The sequence below is a fragment of the Lotus japonicus genome, chromosome 6 (assembly GCF_012489685.1).
Source record: "Lotus japonicus ecotype B-129 chromosome 6, LjGifu_v1.2".
NCBI classification, from domain to species: Eukaryota; Viridiplantae; Streptophyta; class Magnoliopsida; order Fabales; family Fabaceae; genus Lotus; species Lotus japonicus.
This window is the reverse complement of record NC_080046.1, coordinates 50,818,020-50,836,361: the sequence shown is the minus strand read 5'-3', so window position 1 is coordinate 50,836,361 and position 18,342 is coordinate 50,818,020. Positions and strand designations below refer to the sequence as shown.

Below are 18,342 nucleotides of genomic sequence, written 5' to 3'. Positions count from 1 at the left end.
ATATTCCCAAAATTTCAGGTACATATATACACGTGTTCATTATCTCATTCACAAAAACACCAGAAGCAAATCAAAACCAGAAAGCTAAAACCAAACAGACATGGCAAAATATCAGGCATGTTGTGTGATTTTGATACGTGATTCAATGATTTTAAGCATGACATTAGCACACAAAACATGACAAAGACGTGTGTGTGCAAGTGCAACCCATGACATAGAATATTAAGGAAGCAGCAATAGCAACATTCCACACAGAAAACACAAGACACTGATATAGCAAACGAGAAAGGTGGAAAAGGAAGTACTTTGAATTGTGGAAGCGTTGAGAATGAGTTCTGGAAGCAGAGGGAACTTGAAGGACTCAAGCTTTACTAGTAACATGAACACCGCCACAACCAGCAACAAGGACAAGGCACTTGCTCAGTTCAGTGCAGATGCTGAGAATCTTGCAGAGTTTGAGCAATCTGGTGCCTCTGACAAATCATTTGACTACTCAAAAACAGTTCTTGATTCTCCCAGGTTAGTGTCTGAAGAGAAAATGACTGCATATTTGTCTAAAATCCAAAGGGGTGGTCTTATCCAATCCTTTGGTTGTATGCTAGCAATTGCAGAATCCACTTTTACAATCATTGGATACAGTGAGAATTGCTTTCAATTGTTAGGCTTAGAGAGGCATATTGATTCAAAACAGCAGCTTCTGGGTCTGATTGGGGTTGATGCCACAACCCTCTTCACTCCCCCTTCTGGGGCTTCCCTTGCAAAAGCTGTGTCTTCCAGGGAAATTTCACTTTTGAACCCAATTTGGGTCTATACAAGGACAACCCAGAAGCCATTTTATGCTATACTCCACAGGATTGATGTTGGGGTTGTGATTGATTTGGAGCCAGCAAGGTCCAGTGACCCTGCATTATCACTTGCTGGGACAGTTCAATCACAGAAGCTGGCTGTTAGAGCAATTTCAAGGCTGCAATCTCTTCCTGGGGAAGATATTGGTCTGCTTTGTGACGCGGTTGTTGAGGAAGTGCAGAAGTTTACTGGATATGATAGGGTTATGGTTTATAAGTTTCATGAGGATGACCATGGTGAAGTTGTGTCTGAGATTAGGAGGTCAGATTTAGAGCCTTACTTGGGTTTGCATTATCCTGCCACAGATATCCCACAAGCTGCACGCTTCTTGTTCAAGCAGAACCGCGTAAGGATGATTTGTGATTGCCAAGCGAATGCGGTTAAGGTGATTCAGAGTGAAGATTTAATGCAACCTCTTTACTTGGTGAACTCAACCCTCAGGGCACCACAAGGTTGTCACTCACAGTACATGGCTAACATGGGCTCAATTGCTTCTCTGGTGATGGCTGTCATAGTCAATGGAAATGACACAACAAGGCTTTGGGGATTGCTGGTTTGTCATCACACTTCACCGCGCTATGTGCCTTTCCCAGTCCGTTATGCTTGTGAGTTCCTAATGCAGGCTTTTGGCCTGCAGCTTTACATGGAGATTCAACTGGCAGCACAAATGGCAGAGAAGAGAATTCTTAAAACACAAACTTTGCTGTGTGACATGCTCCTGCGCGATGCACCGTTTGGGATTGTGACTCAATCCCCGAGTATCATGGACCTTGTGAAGTGTGATGGTGCTGCCTTGTACTATGATGGTAAGTGTTGGTTGTTAGGCACAACCCCAACTGAATCACAGGTGAAGGACATTGCAGAATGGCTACTTGTTAATCATGGAGACTCAACAGGTTTGAGCACAAATAGTTTGGCTGAGGCGGGTTATCCGGGCGCTACTTCGCTGGGGGATCCAGTTTGTGGCATGGCCACAGCAAGAATCAATTCAAGACATTTCTTGTTCTGGTTCAGGTCTCACACTGCTAAGGAAATGAAATGGGGAGGAGCCAAGCATCATCCAGAGGATAAGGATGATGGAGGGAAAATGAACCCAAGATCATCCTTTAAAGCTTTTCTTGAAATAGTCAAAAGAAAAAGTTTGCCTTGGGAAGTGTCAGAGATTAATGCTATTCACTCATTACAACTAATCATGAGAGATTCATTCCAAGACACACAGAATTTCGGTCCAACGACTCTAAATTTTATACAGAAAATTGGCACTGCAATTGAAAGGAAGGGTGAACTCAGTTCAGTAGCGTGTGAAATGGTGAGATTAATTGAGACAGCAACAGTCCCCATTTTTGGGGTTGATTCAGATGGCCTAATCAATGGATGGAATGTACAAACTTCTGAATTGACAGGTCTGCAGGCTAGTGAAGCTATAGGAAAATCCCTAGTAAATGAAGTAGTACACGCGGATTCGCGCGAAACTCTTACAAATGTCCTAAGCAGAGCCTTGCAAGGTAAATCAGTTCTTGTAAATGGAGTTTTGACTGTATTACTAATTCAATTATTTTTCATGATTCATTGGCTGAATAAACTGTTCTGTAGTATGAATCTTATAAGGCAATGGACAAACAAAAACCTCATTTTTCTAGATTACTGATGTCCTCTAAACCAGCTAGAATGTAAAAATTAAATGACTAGTGTTATATAATTGAAGAATATGCACGGTAAAGGGTGTGTTAGGCCTGCGACATCTAACGTTAAACTGACCATATCTATGCCTCAAGTGATCCATATATGCTATAGCCGACCTCATTTAGTGAGATAAAACTTTTGTTTGATATTGTATATTGTTGTTGTTGTGTATGAAGAAAAGTTGAGTACCCTTAGAATATGTATTTATGACTGATGTTTTTTCAGGTGAGGAGGAAAAAAATGTTGAGTTGAAAATAAAACACTTTGGGATTGATCAAAAAAAAGTTGTTTATCTGAGGGCCAATGCCTGCACTAGTAGGGACTACACAAATGCCATTGTTGGGGTGTGCTTTGTAGGTCAAGACATAACTCACGAGAAAGTGGTTCTAGACAAGTTCATCAAGTTGGAAGGTGATTACAAAGCCATCATACAGAGTCTCAATCCATTAATTCCACCCATTTTCGCTTCTGATGAGAATGCATGCTGCTCTGAATGGAATGCAGCCATGGAAAAGCTAACTGGTTGGAAGAGAGAAGAAGTCATAGGAAAATTACTTCCTGGGGAGATCTTTGGGAACTTTTGTCAATTGAAAGGTCAAGATACACTCACTAACTTTATGATTTTACTGTATCGCGGACTAAGTGGTCAAGATTCCGAGAAGTTACCATTTGGATTTTTTGATAGAAATGGAAAATTTGTTGAGGTTTATATAACAGCAAGCAAGAGGAACGATGCGGCTGGGAATATGATAGGCTGTTTCTGCTTCTTGCAGATCGTGTCGCGAGATCCGAGCCAGCCCTCTGATGGACACAGGTCTGAAGGCAGAGAAAGCATTTATGAATCTAAGGAGTTAGCTTATATTCTACAAGAGATGAAGAACCCTTTGAACGGTTTAAGGTTCACACACAAACTTCTGGAAAACACGGCGGTCTCAGAAAATCAGAAACAATTTCTTGATACTAGTGATGCATGTGAAAGACAGATCATGGCAATTATTGAGAATTCAGATTTAGAAAGTATAAATGAAGGGTGAGAAGTCTTGTTGCATTATAATAGGCATTACTGATGTTTAAAATATCATTTTTTTTTCTTATGTTCCATGTTTACATAGACAAGCATGTCATAATACTGACTAAGTTTTTTTTTCTTTTTTTTTGGCATTTTATGCTAATGCTAGCAGCACTTTGCAGCTAAACATGGAAGAATTTCTTCTGGGAAATATTTTAGATGCCATTGTGAGTCAAGTGATGATGTTGATAAAAGGAAAAAACTTGCAGCTGTTTCATGAAATTCCGGAGGAAATCAAAACACTTGCTCTATATGGTGATCAAATTAGGCTGCAGGTGGTGTTGTCTGATTTTTTGCTTAATGTAGTTAGCCACACACCATCTCCAAATGGCTGGGTAGAAATCAAGATTTCACCCGGTTTGAAAATAATACAGGATGGCAATGAGTTTATCCATCTCAAGTTCAGGTACACAAACCAAGCATTTGTTAATTTGGTTGCTAATACTTTTCCCTCTAGTGATGTTATTGCCCATTTTACTAATTTTTTTTCATGCAGAATGACCCATTCTGGTCAAGGTCTCCCTTCTGCTGTTCTTCATGATATGTTTGAAGGAGGGAATCAGTGGACTACACAGGAAGGTCTAGGGCTATATATGTCGAGGAAAATTCTCAGTAGGATGAATGGTCATGTCCAATATGTAAGAGAACAAAATAAGTGCTATTTCCTCATTGATCTTGAACTTAGAACAAGAAAAGAAAGGCAAAGGAATTTGCAAGCAAAGATAAGCATGTCAAGTTAGCTTTCTTCTCTACATTGGCATATATGGGAAGTGCTCATTTCAACATAGCTTTGAAGATTGACATATATCAAAGCAATTTTCTATATATCTGGCTGTATACTGCAGCTGAAAAGTTACTACAGTAAAATAGGAAATGAGCTATGAATAGTGTTCCCCTATTGTTTTGAATGCTATTAATTTAATCTAATTAAGGTGCAATCTTGTAATATTGTCACCAGAAATCCAGAATTGGTTTGTGCTCTGATTAGGTGCATCTTTTTTATTTTATTTTACTTCTGGAGCTTAAAAATTTATTCATAATAAATAAGTGGAAGTCAATACATCAATTGGGCAAAGATAACAAGCTTCTTCATTGATAAAATAAAGAGATGTCAATACATCAATTGGACAAAGATAACAAGCTTCTTTATTCATAAAATAAAGAGAAGTCAATAGTCAATGAATAAATTTTACAAAGATAAGAAGCTCTTTTTTCTAACAAAAACTAGGTCATAACCAAAAAAACATCAACTTCTACTGTACTGACTTGAAACTCATGTCCTTCAACACCAATCATTTGAAGCATGTAAAAAGATCATCCGTATTCTGAGAAATAAGCTCATCAAGTTGGTTGGCCCAAAAAAGATCACTTTCATAGTTAGTAGAAACATCACACAAATTCAGATGCTCCAGTTCATCCCAATTCATATAATCAAGTAGGTCTATTGAATCTAGAGACACATTTACTTCAACAGGGCATGGATTTGAGGATTCAGCACCCTCCTGAGCCATGTTTTGCACGCTACCAGAGGCGGCTGTGGCGGCTTCGCTTTGACGCTCCTTCTTCAACATATCAATCCTATGATCACAAGCTTCAATCTTAGCACTCAGCTTAGCCATGAAGAAACTCAGTTGCTCCATTGTCAGCTCATTGAAACATGGATCCCAAGTTGGATATTTCACCTTAAAAAACTCCTTCTTCACTCTAGCAATTTCAGCTTCAACCTTCACTTTCCTATGGTCAAAGAAATTTTCCAGATCAAATGTCTTAGGAGCAGGTTTATCATTCTTACTTCTTTGGTGCTCATACTTATCAAGGATTGAGTGTACTCTTGAAGGTTCCTCAGGCCAAACCACTGGTTTACCATTACCATCAACATCATACACAATCAAGCATGCTTCATTTCCACAAAATTTGTGAAAGTCAGAAATTTTCTTCATAAGGCCCTTCTTTCTTTGACTGAAAGTTAATCTCCGAGTATTCACCTTTTCAATTGGTTTCAAGATTACTTTTGCACGCCCCATTCTCTACAATCACAACATAAAATACAAAATTAGTAAAAAAATTAAAAATTGGTCTCATAAAATACAATTAAATCACAAACAACAACAGCAACAGATGATTGATAATAATAACTGATAGCAGAAGCCAATTTCTGCCTATACCACATCCTGCATACTGATATACTCACCCACAACAGCAATTTAACCACAAACAAATTGATCCCCCAAAAATAACTTCTTTTTAATCTCTTTCTTTGTTTTCCAATCATATCACAGTATTTTTTCCTAACTCTCTTCTATCTACCTCTTTTCCACCTAAAAGTTGAAACTTTTTATGAAAAAGAATGAATCTTTACATGAAAAATCACTTAATTTGATGCAAAATTGCAAAGTGAATGTTTCAGTTTTTGAGACACTGGGCAATGTAGTGTAGTTTCCGACAAAAAAACACAAACCCCATTCCTAGTCCCATGATGTTTCATCCCAGAAACCAAACAAGAACAAGATTCATCCCAGAAAAACATTCCCATGATGTTTCATTCCCATGATGTTTCATCCCAGAAAAACATAAAACTGAAACTACATATCAAAGAAAAGAACACAAAGTGAAAAACCAAACCAAACAGAAACTGTAACTGTAACTACTAAGTGCATTGACAAATTTAGGAAGTTATGATCAAAAGCATACCTTTGTCGTAATCGGCCAAACACTGCAGCTTGTGAGTGATACTTAGAAGACAAGAAACAGAAAAGTGCCGTTGGAGTTGGAGTTGGAGTTCTTCAATTGAGGCATTTATAGAAATTGGACAAAATAAAATCGAATCAGAAAACTAAATCAATATTAAATCAATCTCAAGTTTCTTCAATACATATATAATCGAATAGTATCTAAAACAAAATCAACTAGATATTATTTTACAATATATTTTTAACATTAATTAAAAATTAGTATACTTTAAATGAATATTGAAATAAGTTTTCACTATAAATATTATTATAAACTATTTTGTCTAAATTATTTATTCATAAATACTATTTTATTATTAATTAATTTTGATTCTTCATATCTGTTCATATATGAAAACATTACATTACTTAGTTTCATTTTATTATTTTAATTTTTTCCTCCATTTATGAATGGCATTTAACAATGTAAATAGTTTAATGGATATGCATTGTCTGTCAGTGTAAAATAGTTTAGTTTTACACGGACATTCAATCAATGTTTGCCACGTAGGAGAGAGTTACATTCATTTTTAATTTTAATTAAAACAAAATCATATTTGCTTATTTGGCGGAATTCAATTGGATGTCCGTGTAAAACTATTTTACACTGACACAGTGTATATTCATTAAATTCATTTTTTATTTGTATAACAAACTGAAAAAGTTGATAATTAATAGTACTACTATTAATAATGTAAAATATTTATCAAAACTCAAGTTAATTATTCTTTATGTTTTTTTATACATCGAAAAGATAAATTACATCAATCAGGTATTGATCCTGGACCTTCCCCTCCTCAACCCATATGTTATGTCCCCAGCTCTAACCACTTGAACTATTCTTTTGGGACGTTAATTGTTCTTTCTACTTTAAGAGAACAATAAAAGTAATATATTCCAAGGCATAATACTAATCTTAACATAATTTAGACTAGAACGCCTCTTAAGTATCTTTTTCAACTTCATTTGATCATCACAAGAAAAAAGCAAGAAACCGGAGTGGCGCGGTGGATGTAAAGGTCGAAGCAGCAGCCGGCAGGAGCGGCGGCAAGAGGCTGCGAAAGTGAGGGCGACTGGGCTGAGGGCATGCGTGCCCAAGCAAAGCGCTTTCCATCCGAGACGAAACGACAAACAAAAAAGCAAGAAATTAGAATCGCGCACATATCCGCTCAAGAACAAGAAAACATGAATTTCACATTTACAAGTGTGAAATTTATGTTTTCCATATTATTGCATGTTTTAACCGGTGAAGGGATACGTAAGGTTTTTTTGATAAGCCAAGGGATAGGTAAGTGATGATATTGATTTTTAAGGGTACTATAGTAGAGTACCATTTAAAAAAAAAATAGTAGAGTACCATTTAAAGGGATGATATTAAAACCATGGGATGTCACCCCAAATAAATTCTAGTTGTCTACAAGTTATGACTTTACGTGTCAATTTTAATGTTTCAAATTCAATAGACGTGTCAAAGATGCACTTGTAAAGCTAGCTCAAAGCCAAAACAATTTTGTCTTGTAGGGAAACAGAAAGAACAACTTGTCCATCATCGTCATTGTCAACAGTACTGATACATTAGAGGAAGAAATAAAGAAGTCTCTTTTTTTTTCCTCTCTATACAATTTTGCACCCAATGTTAACTTAACTGTCAATCTCAAACCTAACTTAACTCTTACCCTATTAACATTTTCATAAACCTCAAAATGACAATCCACCAAAAAGCAACAAAAATGAGCAATACTGGAGAGAAAGCCTCCCTAGAAGGAGGCTCTATTTGCTCATCTCTTCAGCCTGTGCTCCTCCCACCTTGTGTACATCATCAGATTAGCTACCTACCTCTGCAGCAAATCAATCAAAATGCTTCAAAGCTTCTGAAGCTTGCTGGCAAAATAATTCCATGAGTAACTATGGTACAAAATCTACATCCTCTTATCCTTCCTAAATATATGCAGCACCAGAGATCCCAACAGCAACTGATTTGGTCTTGGAAACTCTGCATCTGATATAATGTTAATTTGTACCCAAACTCACAGGAGGACCATCCTTTGGAGGGCTTCCAGGAGTAAAACTTGAATGTAACTCGCTCAGCCTAGCTGCCTGAATATTTAGATTGTTGGAGATGGAAGGTAGATGCTCTTGTATGAACTACAGGAAAGTATATAGACATTTGCAGCAGTTAGGGCTATTGTTAGATGTAGAAAACAAAGAATAGAACAGCACAATTAACTAATAAGTGATCATCTCAGTCATGGTTACATTTGAGGAGACAACAAATCCAAAGGAAAAGAGAGAAAATAACAAAAATAACAGATCCAAATATCAATGAAGAAAAATCAAACAATGTTTTCCAATCACAGTTTGAGACATATATATATTATTATGGGTTCGGCTCCTCTCCTCTAAAGTGAGGTAAAGTAGGTCATATTTACCATTGATTGAGTTGTTTTATTCACTTTTCACAGTAGAGAATCAATATTAATGGTTGTGATGACTTACTTTACCCTCTCAAGTGACTCTCACTTTAGAGTCACTTTAGAGGAGCCAAATCCTATTATTACCTGATCACCAGTTTCAGAACCCTCTGAATGGAACAGAATAGGGCGGCAACGCTTATCTTCATTCATCAAACTTGAATTTTGGAAGTGGTTCACAAGGGCAGACTTTCCTTGGATTCGAGCATATGCCAAAGATGCGACTTTTTCACTATTAAACTTCTCCCATTTCTTCCCATTGAATGTCTGCAAAATCAGGCACATCAGTGGATCTACAACTTAACAAAGGAAAAGAAATCATTAGGCTTTTCTAGTTACATTTTTTAAATAAAAGCCAAGATATCATTAACAGCTATGTTAATTTTAATTTTAACAAGTTCATCCAGAAAAATGATAAAAATATGCAAATAGGTGCCTAGCCAAAATATTCCCATACAAACCTCATAGAATGGAATAATAAGCAAGGGTGACAGCATGTTGATAAATGCATAACCCACATTGCATTTATTCTGCAATTGGGGAAAAAATATCAGCTTCAACATGTTCAGAGGAACTAAGATTTAAAAGCAACACAAGGGGAAAAACAAATAGTTCGTTAAAAAAGCACAACATTACCTTAAAGTCAATTGGCAGATAGAGGAAATCATAGGTACCCTTGTGGTTTTCGTCAATGGCAGCTAATAACATTTTGGAGGTATATCTGCAGGTTATCAACAATTAATATATCATCTCAGCATCCAGTAAAATTAAAGGTTAATAAACAGCTAACAGCTTTATTAAAAGTTAGCCATACTTATTTGGGATATTCTTTATCATTAATGTAGTCCTTGTATCTTCACCGCATTTAATCTTATCCAAGTCAAGCTGAAACTGCTTCTTGCTGTCAACTTGGCTTCCACTGTTCTCTATCCATCTACTCCTAGCACGGTCAGCCAAACTCTCCATGGGAGTAAGTGACAATCCTGGATACGGACCATTGCCCAAAAATACAGGGCTAAGCCTAGGAGAAGATCTTATTCTGAAGTTCGATGAACCACTGTCACACACAGTTCTTGGTATAGAAATGCCAGCATTAACAGACCCGCTCACATTAACTAAGTAGTTTCCATCATTGTGCCCCAGACTCATGCCTCCATAACCAACATTACTCACAAATGAAGTTTCAGGTGACTCGGGAAGAAAACCAAAGTGCCTCTCAAAAGGCAAACCTGATGGAGCAGAACCAACATGATGGTGGTGATGAGGTTGGGACGAACTGACAAATGAACTATTCTGACTTGAGAATGGGAAGGCATGGCTCTTTCCATTCGATGTAAATGGATGCCCCACGGATGGTCTTGACCAAGCTGTTGGTTTGGATTGCTCTGAGTGGAGGCTTGGACTTCCCCATAGAAACTGTGGCCCAGACAAGGTTTCGATTGAAGATCCATTTGATGTTGATGGACCAAAAGTGGGCAAAGCTCCATGATATTGGCTGAATTTTGGCTCTGGAAGTGAATGCGACTGAAAAGTAGCTCCATGAACATTCCTTCCTATGTCCTTAGTTGGAGCCTTCACAGTGTTCGATACTTGTGGTTGCAAAATCGAAGCTAATCCTCGTAAATGATTGCCTGCTGTTGGGCTCATAATCCTCGAACCAGGAGAATGATTGATAGTTGGCATTGAATTCTGCTCAACAGGACTGTTGAACCAATTACCTATGACAAAGGTTTTATTAACTCAATTTCATCAGAAAGAACATAAATGCAAAGGGAACTTGATTATGAACTCCTTAAACAAAAGCTATGCTACTTAAAGACGCGGCACAAGGGATATTTAGCATCTCAAAGAACCAACCTGGTGGAGAGCTGGCTATTGGTGAACCCACTGGGTACCGGAAACTCCGAGTTTCATCTTGGTCAGGATCTTGATTTAGTTGGGTCATCAAACTAAAAGGTGCAACATATGATCAATTATATGTTTGTGCATCGGTTTATGATAAGAACACAAAGGTGGCCAATATAAGGAAGTTACACATGTTAGTGATGATAATTTTCCATCCTGAATAACATTTTGAATGAGTTTCTCTACTATCACTTAGCACATTGAGTTTATGGCTAATTTGGTGAAACTAATTTCAGAGGAATGCAACGCCAATCATAATCATTTTAAATACTTTCAACAGTGTTTAAGCTATCTCACTAGATAATAGGTACCAGAAAAAGACAAGTCAAAAAACATTATTTGTGCTATTTTTATCAACAGTTGAAAAGTCTTACATGCCTCATCAGTCTTTTCAATTTTCATGTATTTACACAACGCAAAATTAGCCCTCAGAACAGATGATTATCATAAAGATAACAAGACAATCAACAAAAGCAACAGTTAAATTATAAGGGTACGCACTTTCGACGAGCTCCTCCAGGCCGACTAGGTTCAAGCTTTATGCGTTTACCAGCTATATCACTTCTATTTAATGATTTAAGTGCTGCTTCTGCAGCTCTGACATCATAATATTCAATAAATTTATGATGCCTCTTGTGAGGAGTTTCCCTTATCTGCAGAGATATTGATCATTAATCTTAAGTTTAAACAATTGAACACATATAAACACATACATAAACAGACGTATGTTCATGCATGTGCAGGATGTGAGCAAAAGCAGGGATGCAAAACAGTAAACAAGGATAACATTATCACCTCTTTGACCTCTCCATAAGCCCCAAATATTTGACGGAGGTCTTCATTTGAAACAGATGGATCCAAGTTGAAAACTACCAAGGTTCCTTGGTTGACATCCTTGTCAGATGGATTATCCTGGGATTGTTGAAGAAAAGAACGCCAAGAGAATAAATAAGAACACAGGAATTCAAAATAAAAGAATAGATCACAATAGTGAACTTTTCAGTTGGTAAAAACACCTTTGGTATTGAAAAGTGAATGTCAAGTTTCCTGCGCCGTAGAGGCTTGTTTTGTAATGAGCGCATAGCTGTTCGAGCAGCACGGATGTCATAGTACGATATCATTACAAACCCCCGGTGCTTACATGCAGTATACAGGGTTCTAATATCACCATATTGCTGAAAATAAAAAATATCAAAACACAATAACAATTCATTATGTTTCACACGAATTTCTTTTCAACAAAGATATGCTAATGTCCATAAGAGGCAATGATAAGTTATGGCCACCAACAGAATACTAATATATCAAAGCAAACGTTTATACTAACTTCTAGATTGAGCTAGCTCTAACTAAAACTCACCTCAAAAAGGGCCTTTAGCTCCGAATCCTCAACATTACTGTTAATATTTCGAACAAATAAGGTTCGAGAAGGATGCTCTCCATATGGATGTTCTCCAGCAACAATTCCCACACCATTAGGGATAGAATAATTGGGCAAACCATTGCCAAGAGAACTATCAGAGAAGCTTAAATTTGACATACCGACACTGAGAGTTTCCTGGGGATCAGTTTCTAGTTCCATACCTCCACCACTACCAAAAAAGTCATACTCTTCCAAGTCCTCGAGGGAACCAGGCAAATCACTTAGATTAAAATCATCCATTATGCCAGCTAAAAGCTCCTCCTCATCATCAGGAAGCATGGTTCCGATTGCATCATTATCACCATTTTCAAGGGAATCATTAACCGCTACATCTTGATGGAGCTTTTTAAAGCCGGATGAGATGTCATCAACAGATTGATAATTATTTTCAGTGTCATTTAAGTTCACTGCAGGAGACAAAACAGACCTGTTAAGACATTTTACAAAACATCAAGTACACTAAACAACAGAGCTGTTAAGATATAACAATCACATACATTTTTCATGTGGAAGAACAGGTAATGAGCTAGAAAATAGGCTGGCATCAGATGAGGCATGGTATGAATCAGATCCAGATAAAACCCCCCATGGACCACGCCCTGGTTTTCCAGGTACATTTATAGATGGAATCCTGGAAGGACCTATAAGCAATAAAAAGATTATATTTGTTTCAACATCATAACTCATTATTGTAAGTTGATAACCAGAACAAAATAAAAGAATTGAAAGAATTACCCCAGGATGTAGGATCAAAAGACTGCTTCATTGCATCACCGTTCTGCTGCATTCAAAAAAACATAAGATATTGAGTTATTTGGTTTTTGTTACACACAGATAAAAGCTTAAATCCTTGCAACCAATTTACCAACCATCATAAGGCATAGAAAACTACTAGCTACATCGGAATTCAGAATAACTCAGAAAAAAAAACTACATCTACAAGAACACTAGGCTTTTGGTAACTCTGCAATAACCAATTGGGGTGGTAGAGGCCTAATTCCATTCATTTCATATTTCAACCATTTTTTAAACTTCTGAACAAAGAAGGGGAACTAATGCAAATATATATAGTTCTAAACCCAACCACCCCCGCCCAAAAAAAACTCCCAAGGTTCCCAAAAAGGCATAATAGTTATAACTCTCTATAAGTACATCTAGAATTTAACTCCAAAATTGTCGAACAAACATCTGGATACCAAATTAAAACTAGAGCTACTTCATCTATCTCTCTGTTCCCTTTACGATTTGGTTTCCAACTTCACTGCTCAAGAGTGGTCAAATCCACCAACTGGGACTCCTATACCATCTGATTCAACTAGGTTTGGCAGTAACAACGACAAGGTTTCTTTTAACTTGAAAAAAGTGACAAAATTTTGAGCCAACCAAAATAAACAAAGCAAGATACAGGAGACAGCAAACAGTGCACGTGCACAAAAGCCGGTTATTCACACGTGTTACTCTTCCCTTCAACAGATTCAACACAGTAACACTGATAAGTAACCGTGCACTAGCAGACAGTTCCAAAATTTGTCCCAGGTCTCCACAAATTCTAGTCATTGAAGACCTCATGACAAAGATTAATTCCCCAAATAGATAGTCCACAGACAGGGAAAATAAAAGGAAAAAAAAACACCAACTTCACCACAATTACTCAGCATCCAAATAAGATACTGAATGCTGCTTCAATTTAACCCATCCAATGAAGAACAATGGAAGTGACTTTGGTAGAAAAAAAATCAAATTGAGAGACCCCATCAAGTTAAAACAAAGAAATCAAACAATGGAAGTGTCATACAGACAAACAACAACGGTTACCATTGCAAAAAGCAAGTGATCACAACGAAAAAACCAACCCCATTTGTCACGATCAAATAGAACAAACAACCCTTCAACCGAAAACCACAAATTCAAAAACATTCAACAATACTACACTTCAAAGTTCAAAGCAACCATAACTGAATCCACCCTCACCCTCCATGACCATAACCGCTGCACTCAAAGCTAAACCAAAATTCAACTAAAATAAAAAAAATGGGGTGACCAATTCGATCATACCCATTAGAAACAATGTTGAAAAGACTCAAAATTTGGCATTAGAAAATCCATACAGTGAATCAAAACAAAACCCATGAAATACCTGAAAATAGGGTCACAGAGTGAGAAAACCCTAAATGGTTGAATGGAAGAGCGAGGCTAATGGGGACACAACACGAAACTTGGTCCCTGAGCGCCTAAAACCAAATGAGTATGCAACAAATTGCAGAGAAAAGAAACTGTTACAATCGAAAGTGTGAATAGGAGAATGGAGTGTGTGTGTGTGTGTGTGTGTTGTGGCAGTGTTTGTGATTGGAGAAGAAACAGGAATCGAATCGTTGGTGAGAAGGAAGAAGAAGCAGAGCAAGAGCGTGATGATGATTGGTTCTGACCCCAGAAGAGAGTGAAAGAGAGAGAGGAGAATGATTGTGAGAGACAAAGAGAGAGAGATAGAAAAACAAGAACAAAAACATAGGCTAAAATGAATGTGAATGTGGAGGATTCAACTGTATTTAAAGGTTATTTGGTGTCCAATTTTTTTGTTTGTTTCTTTGAATTGAATTTTCCTTAATAAACAAACTTTCCTAAAACAAATCAAACAAACATTTGAATAAGAGGATAAAATTAAACAAAACAATCATTTGAATTAGGATTACAGAGATAGATAAGAAGATGAGATAGTTTATTTATTTGTGGGAAAAATATATTATTGTTGCAACTTGCAAAGCCAACAATTGATAAAAAAGGCCCTACACTACAATCAAAACAGGTGCGTGCGTATTAGAATGAATGATCTTATCTATTATTAAAAAAATAAAAATATATTACTTATCCATTGCTCGACCTCGAAGGCAACAACCCCAACGTGTGCGGAAAAAAATCCATTGGTGCTCGACTCCCCAATAAAAAATAATTTTCTCTTGAACTAAATTATGTAATGCATATGTTTATTTTTAAATATCAGTTCAAATATTTATGATCAAAGTGTTACAAAAGTGAGTAATGACACAAAATTGTGTGTGAGTATCAATTGATTAAATATCATTCTAAATTTCTAATTACTATTTTTAAAAAAAATTAAAAAAACAACAAGTAGAAAAAGCCAAATGTGTTGGCGATTTAAGAAAAAAAAGAAAATAAGAAAACGCCAACTATGTTGGCAATTTTAAGTAAAAAAAAAATTTAAAAAGAAAAGAAGAGAAAACGCCAACATGGTTGGCGATTTATGTAAAAAACGAAAAAAAAAACAAAAACGCCAATAGCATTGGCGATTCTTTAAAAAAGTAAAAAAAAAAAAAATAGAATCGCCACTGACAGTGGCGATTTATACTAGTTTGGTAAATAAAATAAAAAGTACCCCAAAGCTGTAATTTCCAAAATAAATTATACCAGTAGGGTACAAAAGCCCCCAAAATGGTTGAACCACGACAGCTATTGGCCTTTTGGTGTATTAATTCTCGGTAAGAATGATGACACAAGTTTGAATCACTGCAAAATTATTTATTTTAAAAAATTGTTGATATTATAGGCTCGGTAAAGATGCTGACAAGCATTTGAGTCACCGAAAAATCATTTGTTGGAAGAAATAACTTTTATTATAAAAGGCGCATTGTAGGAATTAACTATATTGAGACAAGGAGAGAATGATTTTATAATAAGAACGGGTAGTAATGACAAAGACATGCTCAATATTATAATATTAGGCTGAGTCAGCTCATTCCGACTCGTCAACCCTGCTAGGTTTGGGCCAAGTTAACCTCATAAATAAATAAAAGTTAATATTTTTTCAAAAATCTACTTTGTTAAAAATGTCCGACTCATTTATACATAAAGTTTTTGTAGTTCAGTCCCTGTATGATAGCTCAAGTGGTAGGAGTTGGGGGACATATGCGTTGGGTAGGGAGAGGTCCAGGGATCGAATCTTGGCGGGTGCAATTTATCTTTCCAATGTACCAAAAAAAAAACTTTTGAAACTCAATAGAGCATTCTATGTTTTTTTATTAGAATGTTTCGTTTGAATTAAATTACCGACAACAGGTTGAACATCAATTTTTTACCATTGGGATCAATATCCACTAGTATAGAGCAACCTGTTTAGATAAATAAAATTAGCATGCAATTATTTATTATTGGTTTAAATATATTTTTAGTCACAGACAAATAAAAGAAAATATAAATTGGCTCATATTGATTAAAAAAAAATTGGTTCGTATTAAAAAATTCATAGCTTTTAGTTCCTTAAAAAACATTTGAAATTAGTCCAAGTGATGTTAATTTACATGTATGTTATGAATTTTGATGTACCACATTTCTATGTTTTTTTTTACAAGTGCCACATTTCTATGTATCATTTCATAGTCCCGCATGTTTTACTTTCCGATGCACCAAAAAAAATAGTCCCGCATGTTTTTTTTGGCTGCCACCCTTCTCTTCCCCTTCATCCTCTCTTCCTCTTCCTTTTCCTTCTCCTTCCACCACCACCACCGCACCCACACTTGCTGCCATACTCACCTCACTCTGCGCTATTCTTTTTCATATATTTCCTCTCACCCACACAAGTTTTGCCTTTCCCCTCTTTTTTCAATAGAAAAAGTAAGTGAAGATTAACAAACATAAATTATGAACTGCATTGTAAAGAAAAAGTGGTTTTTCCAATGTCATACTCTAGTGCTCTGCAACTTTTGTTATTTGGATGGACATCGGGACATGTGAGGTTAGATTTTACAAGTACATGATTGAAAACAAAACACTTACAAAGTACAAATAAAATCTTATTTATCAACCAAGTGCTTTAACTAGCAATACAACATGTAATAAATATACTACAATACATGCTTTCGACTAGCCTTCATTATCTTTTAAAGCTTCTATGTGCCCTACAACCTAGGGCATGTTTGTTTTTTTTTTTAATTTAAAAATCGAAAACTTATTTGATATGACATGTTTTCAAAAACTGTATTTGATTCAAAAGTTGTTTTTGATTCAAAAACTGGTTTTGAAAACAATTTTCATTTTCAGTTTTTAAAACAAAATAACCAAAACAGTTAGATGTTTTCAGTTTTTGTTTTTAATTTTCAAATATCAATTTTCTAAATGTTGAAAAACATGTCATTCAGACTGTTTTCTTCTACTGAAACAGTTTTAAATTTTTCTTTCTTTCTGAAAATTGTTTTAAAAACTTAAAACTAAAAATGCAATCAAATAGACCCCTAATCTTCTATTCTTCACGTGCATTAGCAACGTTTCTCCTCGGTAACTTGTTTTCAAGTTGCCTTGAAATGTTTTTGAATTTTGAATTTAATTACCTTCAACCCATTTCCAAGAGGAAATGTTTGCCTCTTTTTTCTTTATAACTTGGTCATTTTTTGGCTAAAACTAGGCTTAAGGTTTTCGACCTACGACAATTAATTAGTAGTCTCCCCTCTCACAATCATTAGTCCATAATACAAGGTCTTTGACCACAATCATACATTTTGAGGAATCTAGCAGAAATCATCCTAATTGTTTTGCTGCTTGATAGCTTACCCTGAGGATCTCACACAAATTCTTCTAAATATCTTGTTTCTTAATAGCTTATCTCAAGAATCTAACACATATCCTTATAACTTTTTACTTGACAGTTTAGCTCGAGAATTCAACACGAGTCCTCCAAATTGTCTTGTTGCTACACAACTTTGTGATTGTTGGTTACCAATCATGACACATACTTTCTCTTCTTCCTCGAAAGTAATTCGACTTCAAATCAAGGCTTGTATGAACCCTTCACTTCTTTAGATTTTAGATCATCACACACTTTTTTTTTTACCTCGAATAGCACTTTCATAGAAGCTTTTTTCATCTGCCACTAAATACGCGCGTATGTTGAAACTACCTTGCAAAATAGCAGAGTTCATGTAGGAGTACTTTATATATTCATGACTCGAATAATATAAGGAAGAAATCATATTTTTTTAATATATATTAGTTAACAATATTGCACATCACGATTTAATTCCTACTGCAATAATAGTATACATATCATTAAAACATTATTATACAAAAGTAGAAAAAAAAAAGTATATGGAAAGGGAGTATGGAAGATTATAAAGTGAGGCAGGAATATTCGAGTTGGCATAATGGCATCCTCCTCCACAAGACCATGATGATTGATGAGATGACGTGAAATTCTGAAAATTGGCATAC

The 18,342-nt window shown here is 35.9% G+C and overlaps 3 protein-coding genes across 5 annotated transcripts; 1 reads left to right on the top strand and 2 right to left on the bottom strand.

Moving 5' to 3' along the window:
• Window positions 1-40: 40 nt before the first annotated feature.
• Window positions 41-4,579, top strand: LOC130723453 (phytochrome E). 2 transcript variants are annotated; one of them, XM_057574519.1, is made up of 4 exons: window positions 41-2,351; window positions 2,755-3,559; window positions 3,711-4,004; window positions 4,095-4,579. In XM_057574519.1, the coding sequence occupies exons 1-4, from the start codon at window positions 329-331 to the stop codon at window positions 4,336-4,338; spliced, it is 3,366 nt and encodes a 1,121-aa protein (XP_057430502.1). In that variant the 5' UTR covers window positions 41-328; the 3' UTR covers window positions 4,339-4,579. The 2 variants fall into 2 exon arrangements, with proteins under 2 accessions (XP_057430502.1, XP_057430501.1); XM_057574518.1 differs by having other exon boundaries at window positions 3,708-4,004.
• Window positions 4,580-4,672: 93 nt separating this feature from the next.
• Window positions 4,673-6,398, bottom strand: LOC130723454 (floral homeotic protein PISTILLATA-like). The gene is made up of 2 exons (XM_057574520.1): window positions 6,290-6,398; window positions 4,673-5,625 (listed from the first exon to the last, which is right to left on the bottom strand). Exon 2 carries the CDS (start codon window positions 5,620-5,622, stop codon window positions 4,891-4,893), a length of 732 nt encoding a protein of 243 aa, XP_057430503.1. The 5' UTR covers window positions 5,623-5,625; window positions 6,290-6,398; the 3' UTR covers window positions 4,673-4,890.
• A 1,437-nt stretch (window positions 6,399-7,835) lies between these two features.
• LOC130722036 (protein MEI2-like 5) lies at window positions 7,836-14,644 on the bottom strand. 2 transcript variants are annotated; one of them, XM_057572625.1, is made up of 13 exons: window positions 14,264-14,644; window positions 12,862-12,904; window positions 12,624-12,767; window positions 12,064-12,533; window positions 11,720-11,878; window positions 11,499-11,615; window positions 11,205-11,356; window positions 10,656-10,747; window positions 9,613-10,516; window positions 9,435-9,519; window positions 9,260-9,328; window positions 8,886-9,065; window positions 7,836-8,472 (listed from the first exon to the last, which is right to left on the bottom strand). In XM_057572625.1, the coding sequence occupies exons 2-13, from the start codon at window positions 12,890-12,892 to the stop codon at window positions 8,338-8,340; spliced, it is 2,538 nt and encodes an 845-aa protein (XP_057428608.1). In that variant the 5' UTR covers window positions 12,893-12,904; window positions 14,264-14,644; the 3' UTR covers window positions 7,836-8,337. The 2 variants fall into 2 exon arrangements, with proteins under 2 accessions (XP_057428608.1, XP_057428607.1); XM_057572624.1 differs by having other exon boundaries at window positions 12,862-12,907; window positions 14,264-14,643.
• Window positions 14,645-18,342: the final 3,698 nt, after the last annotated feature.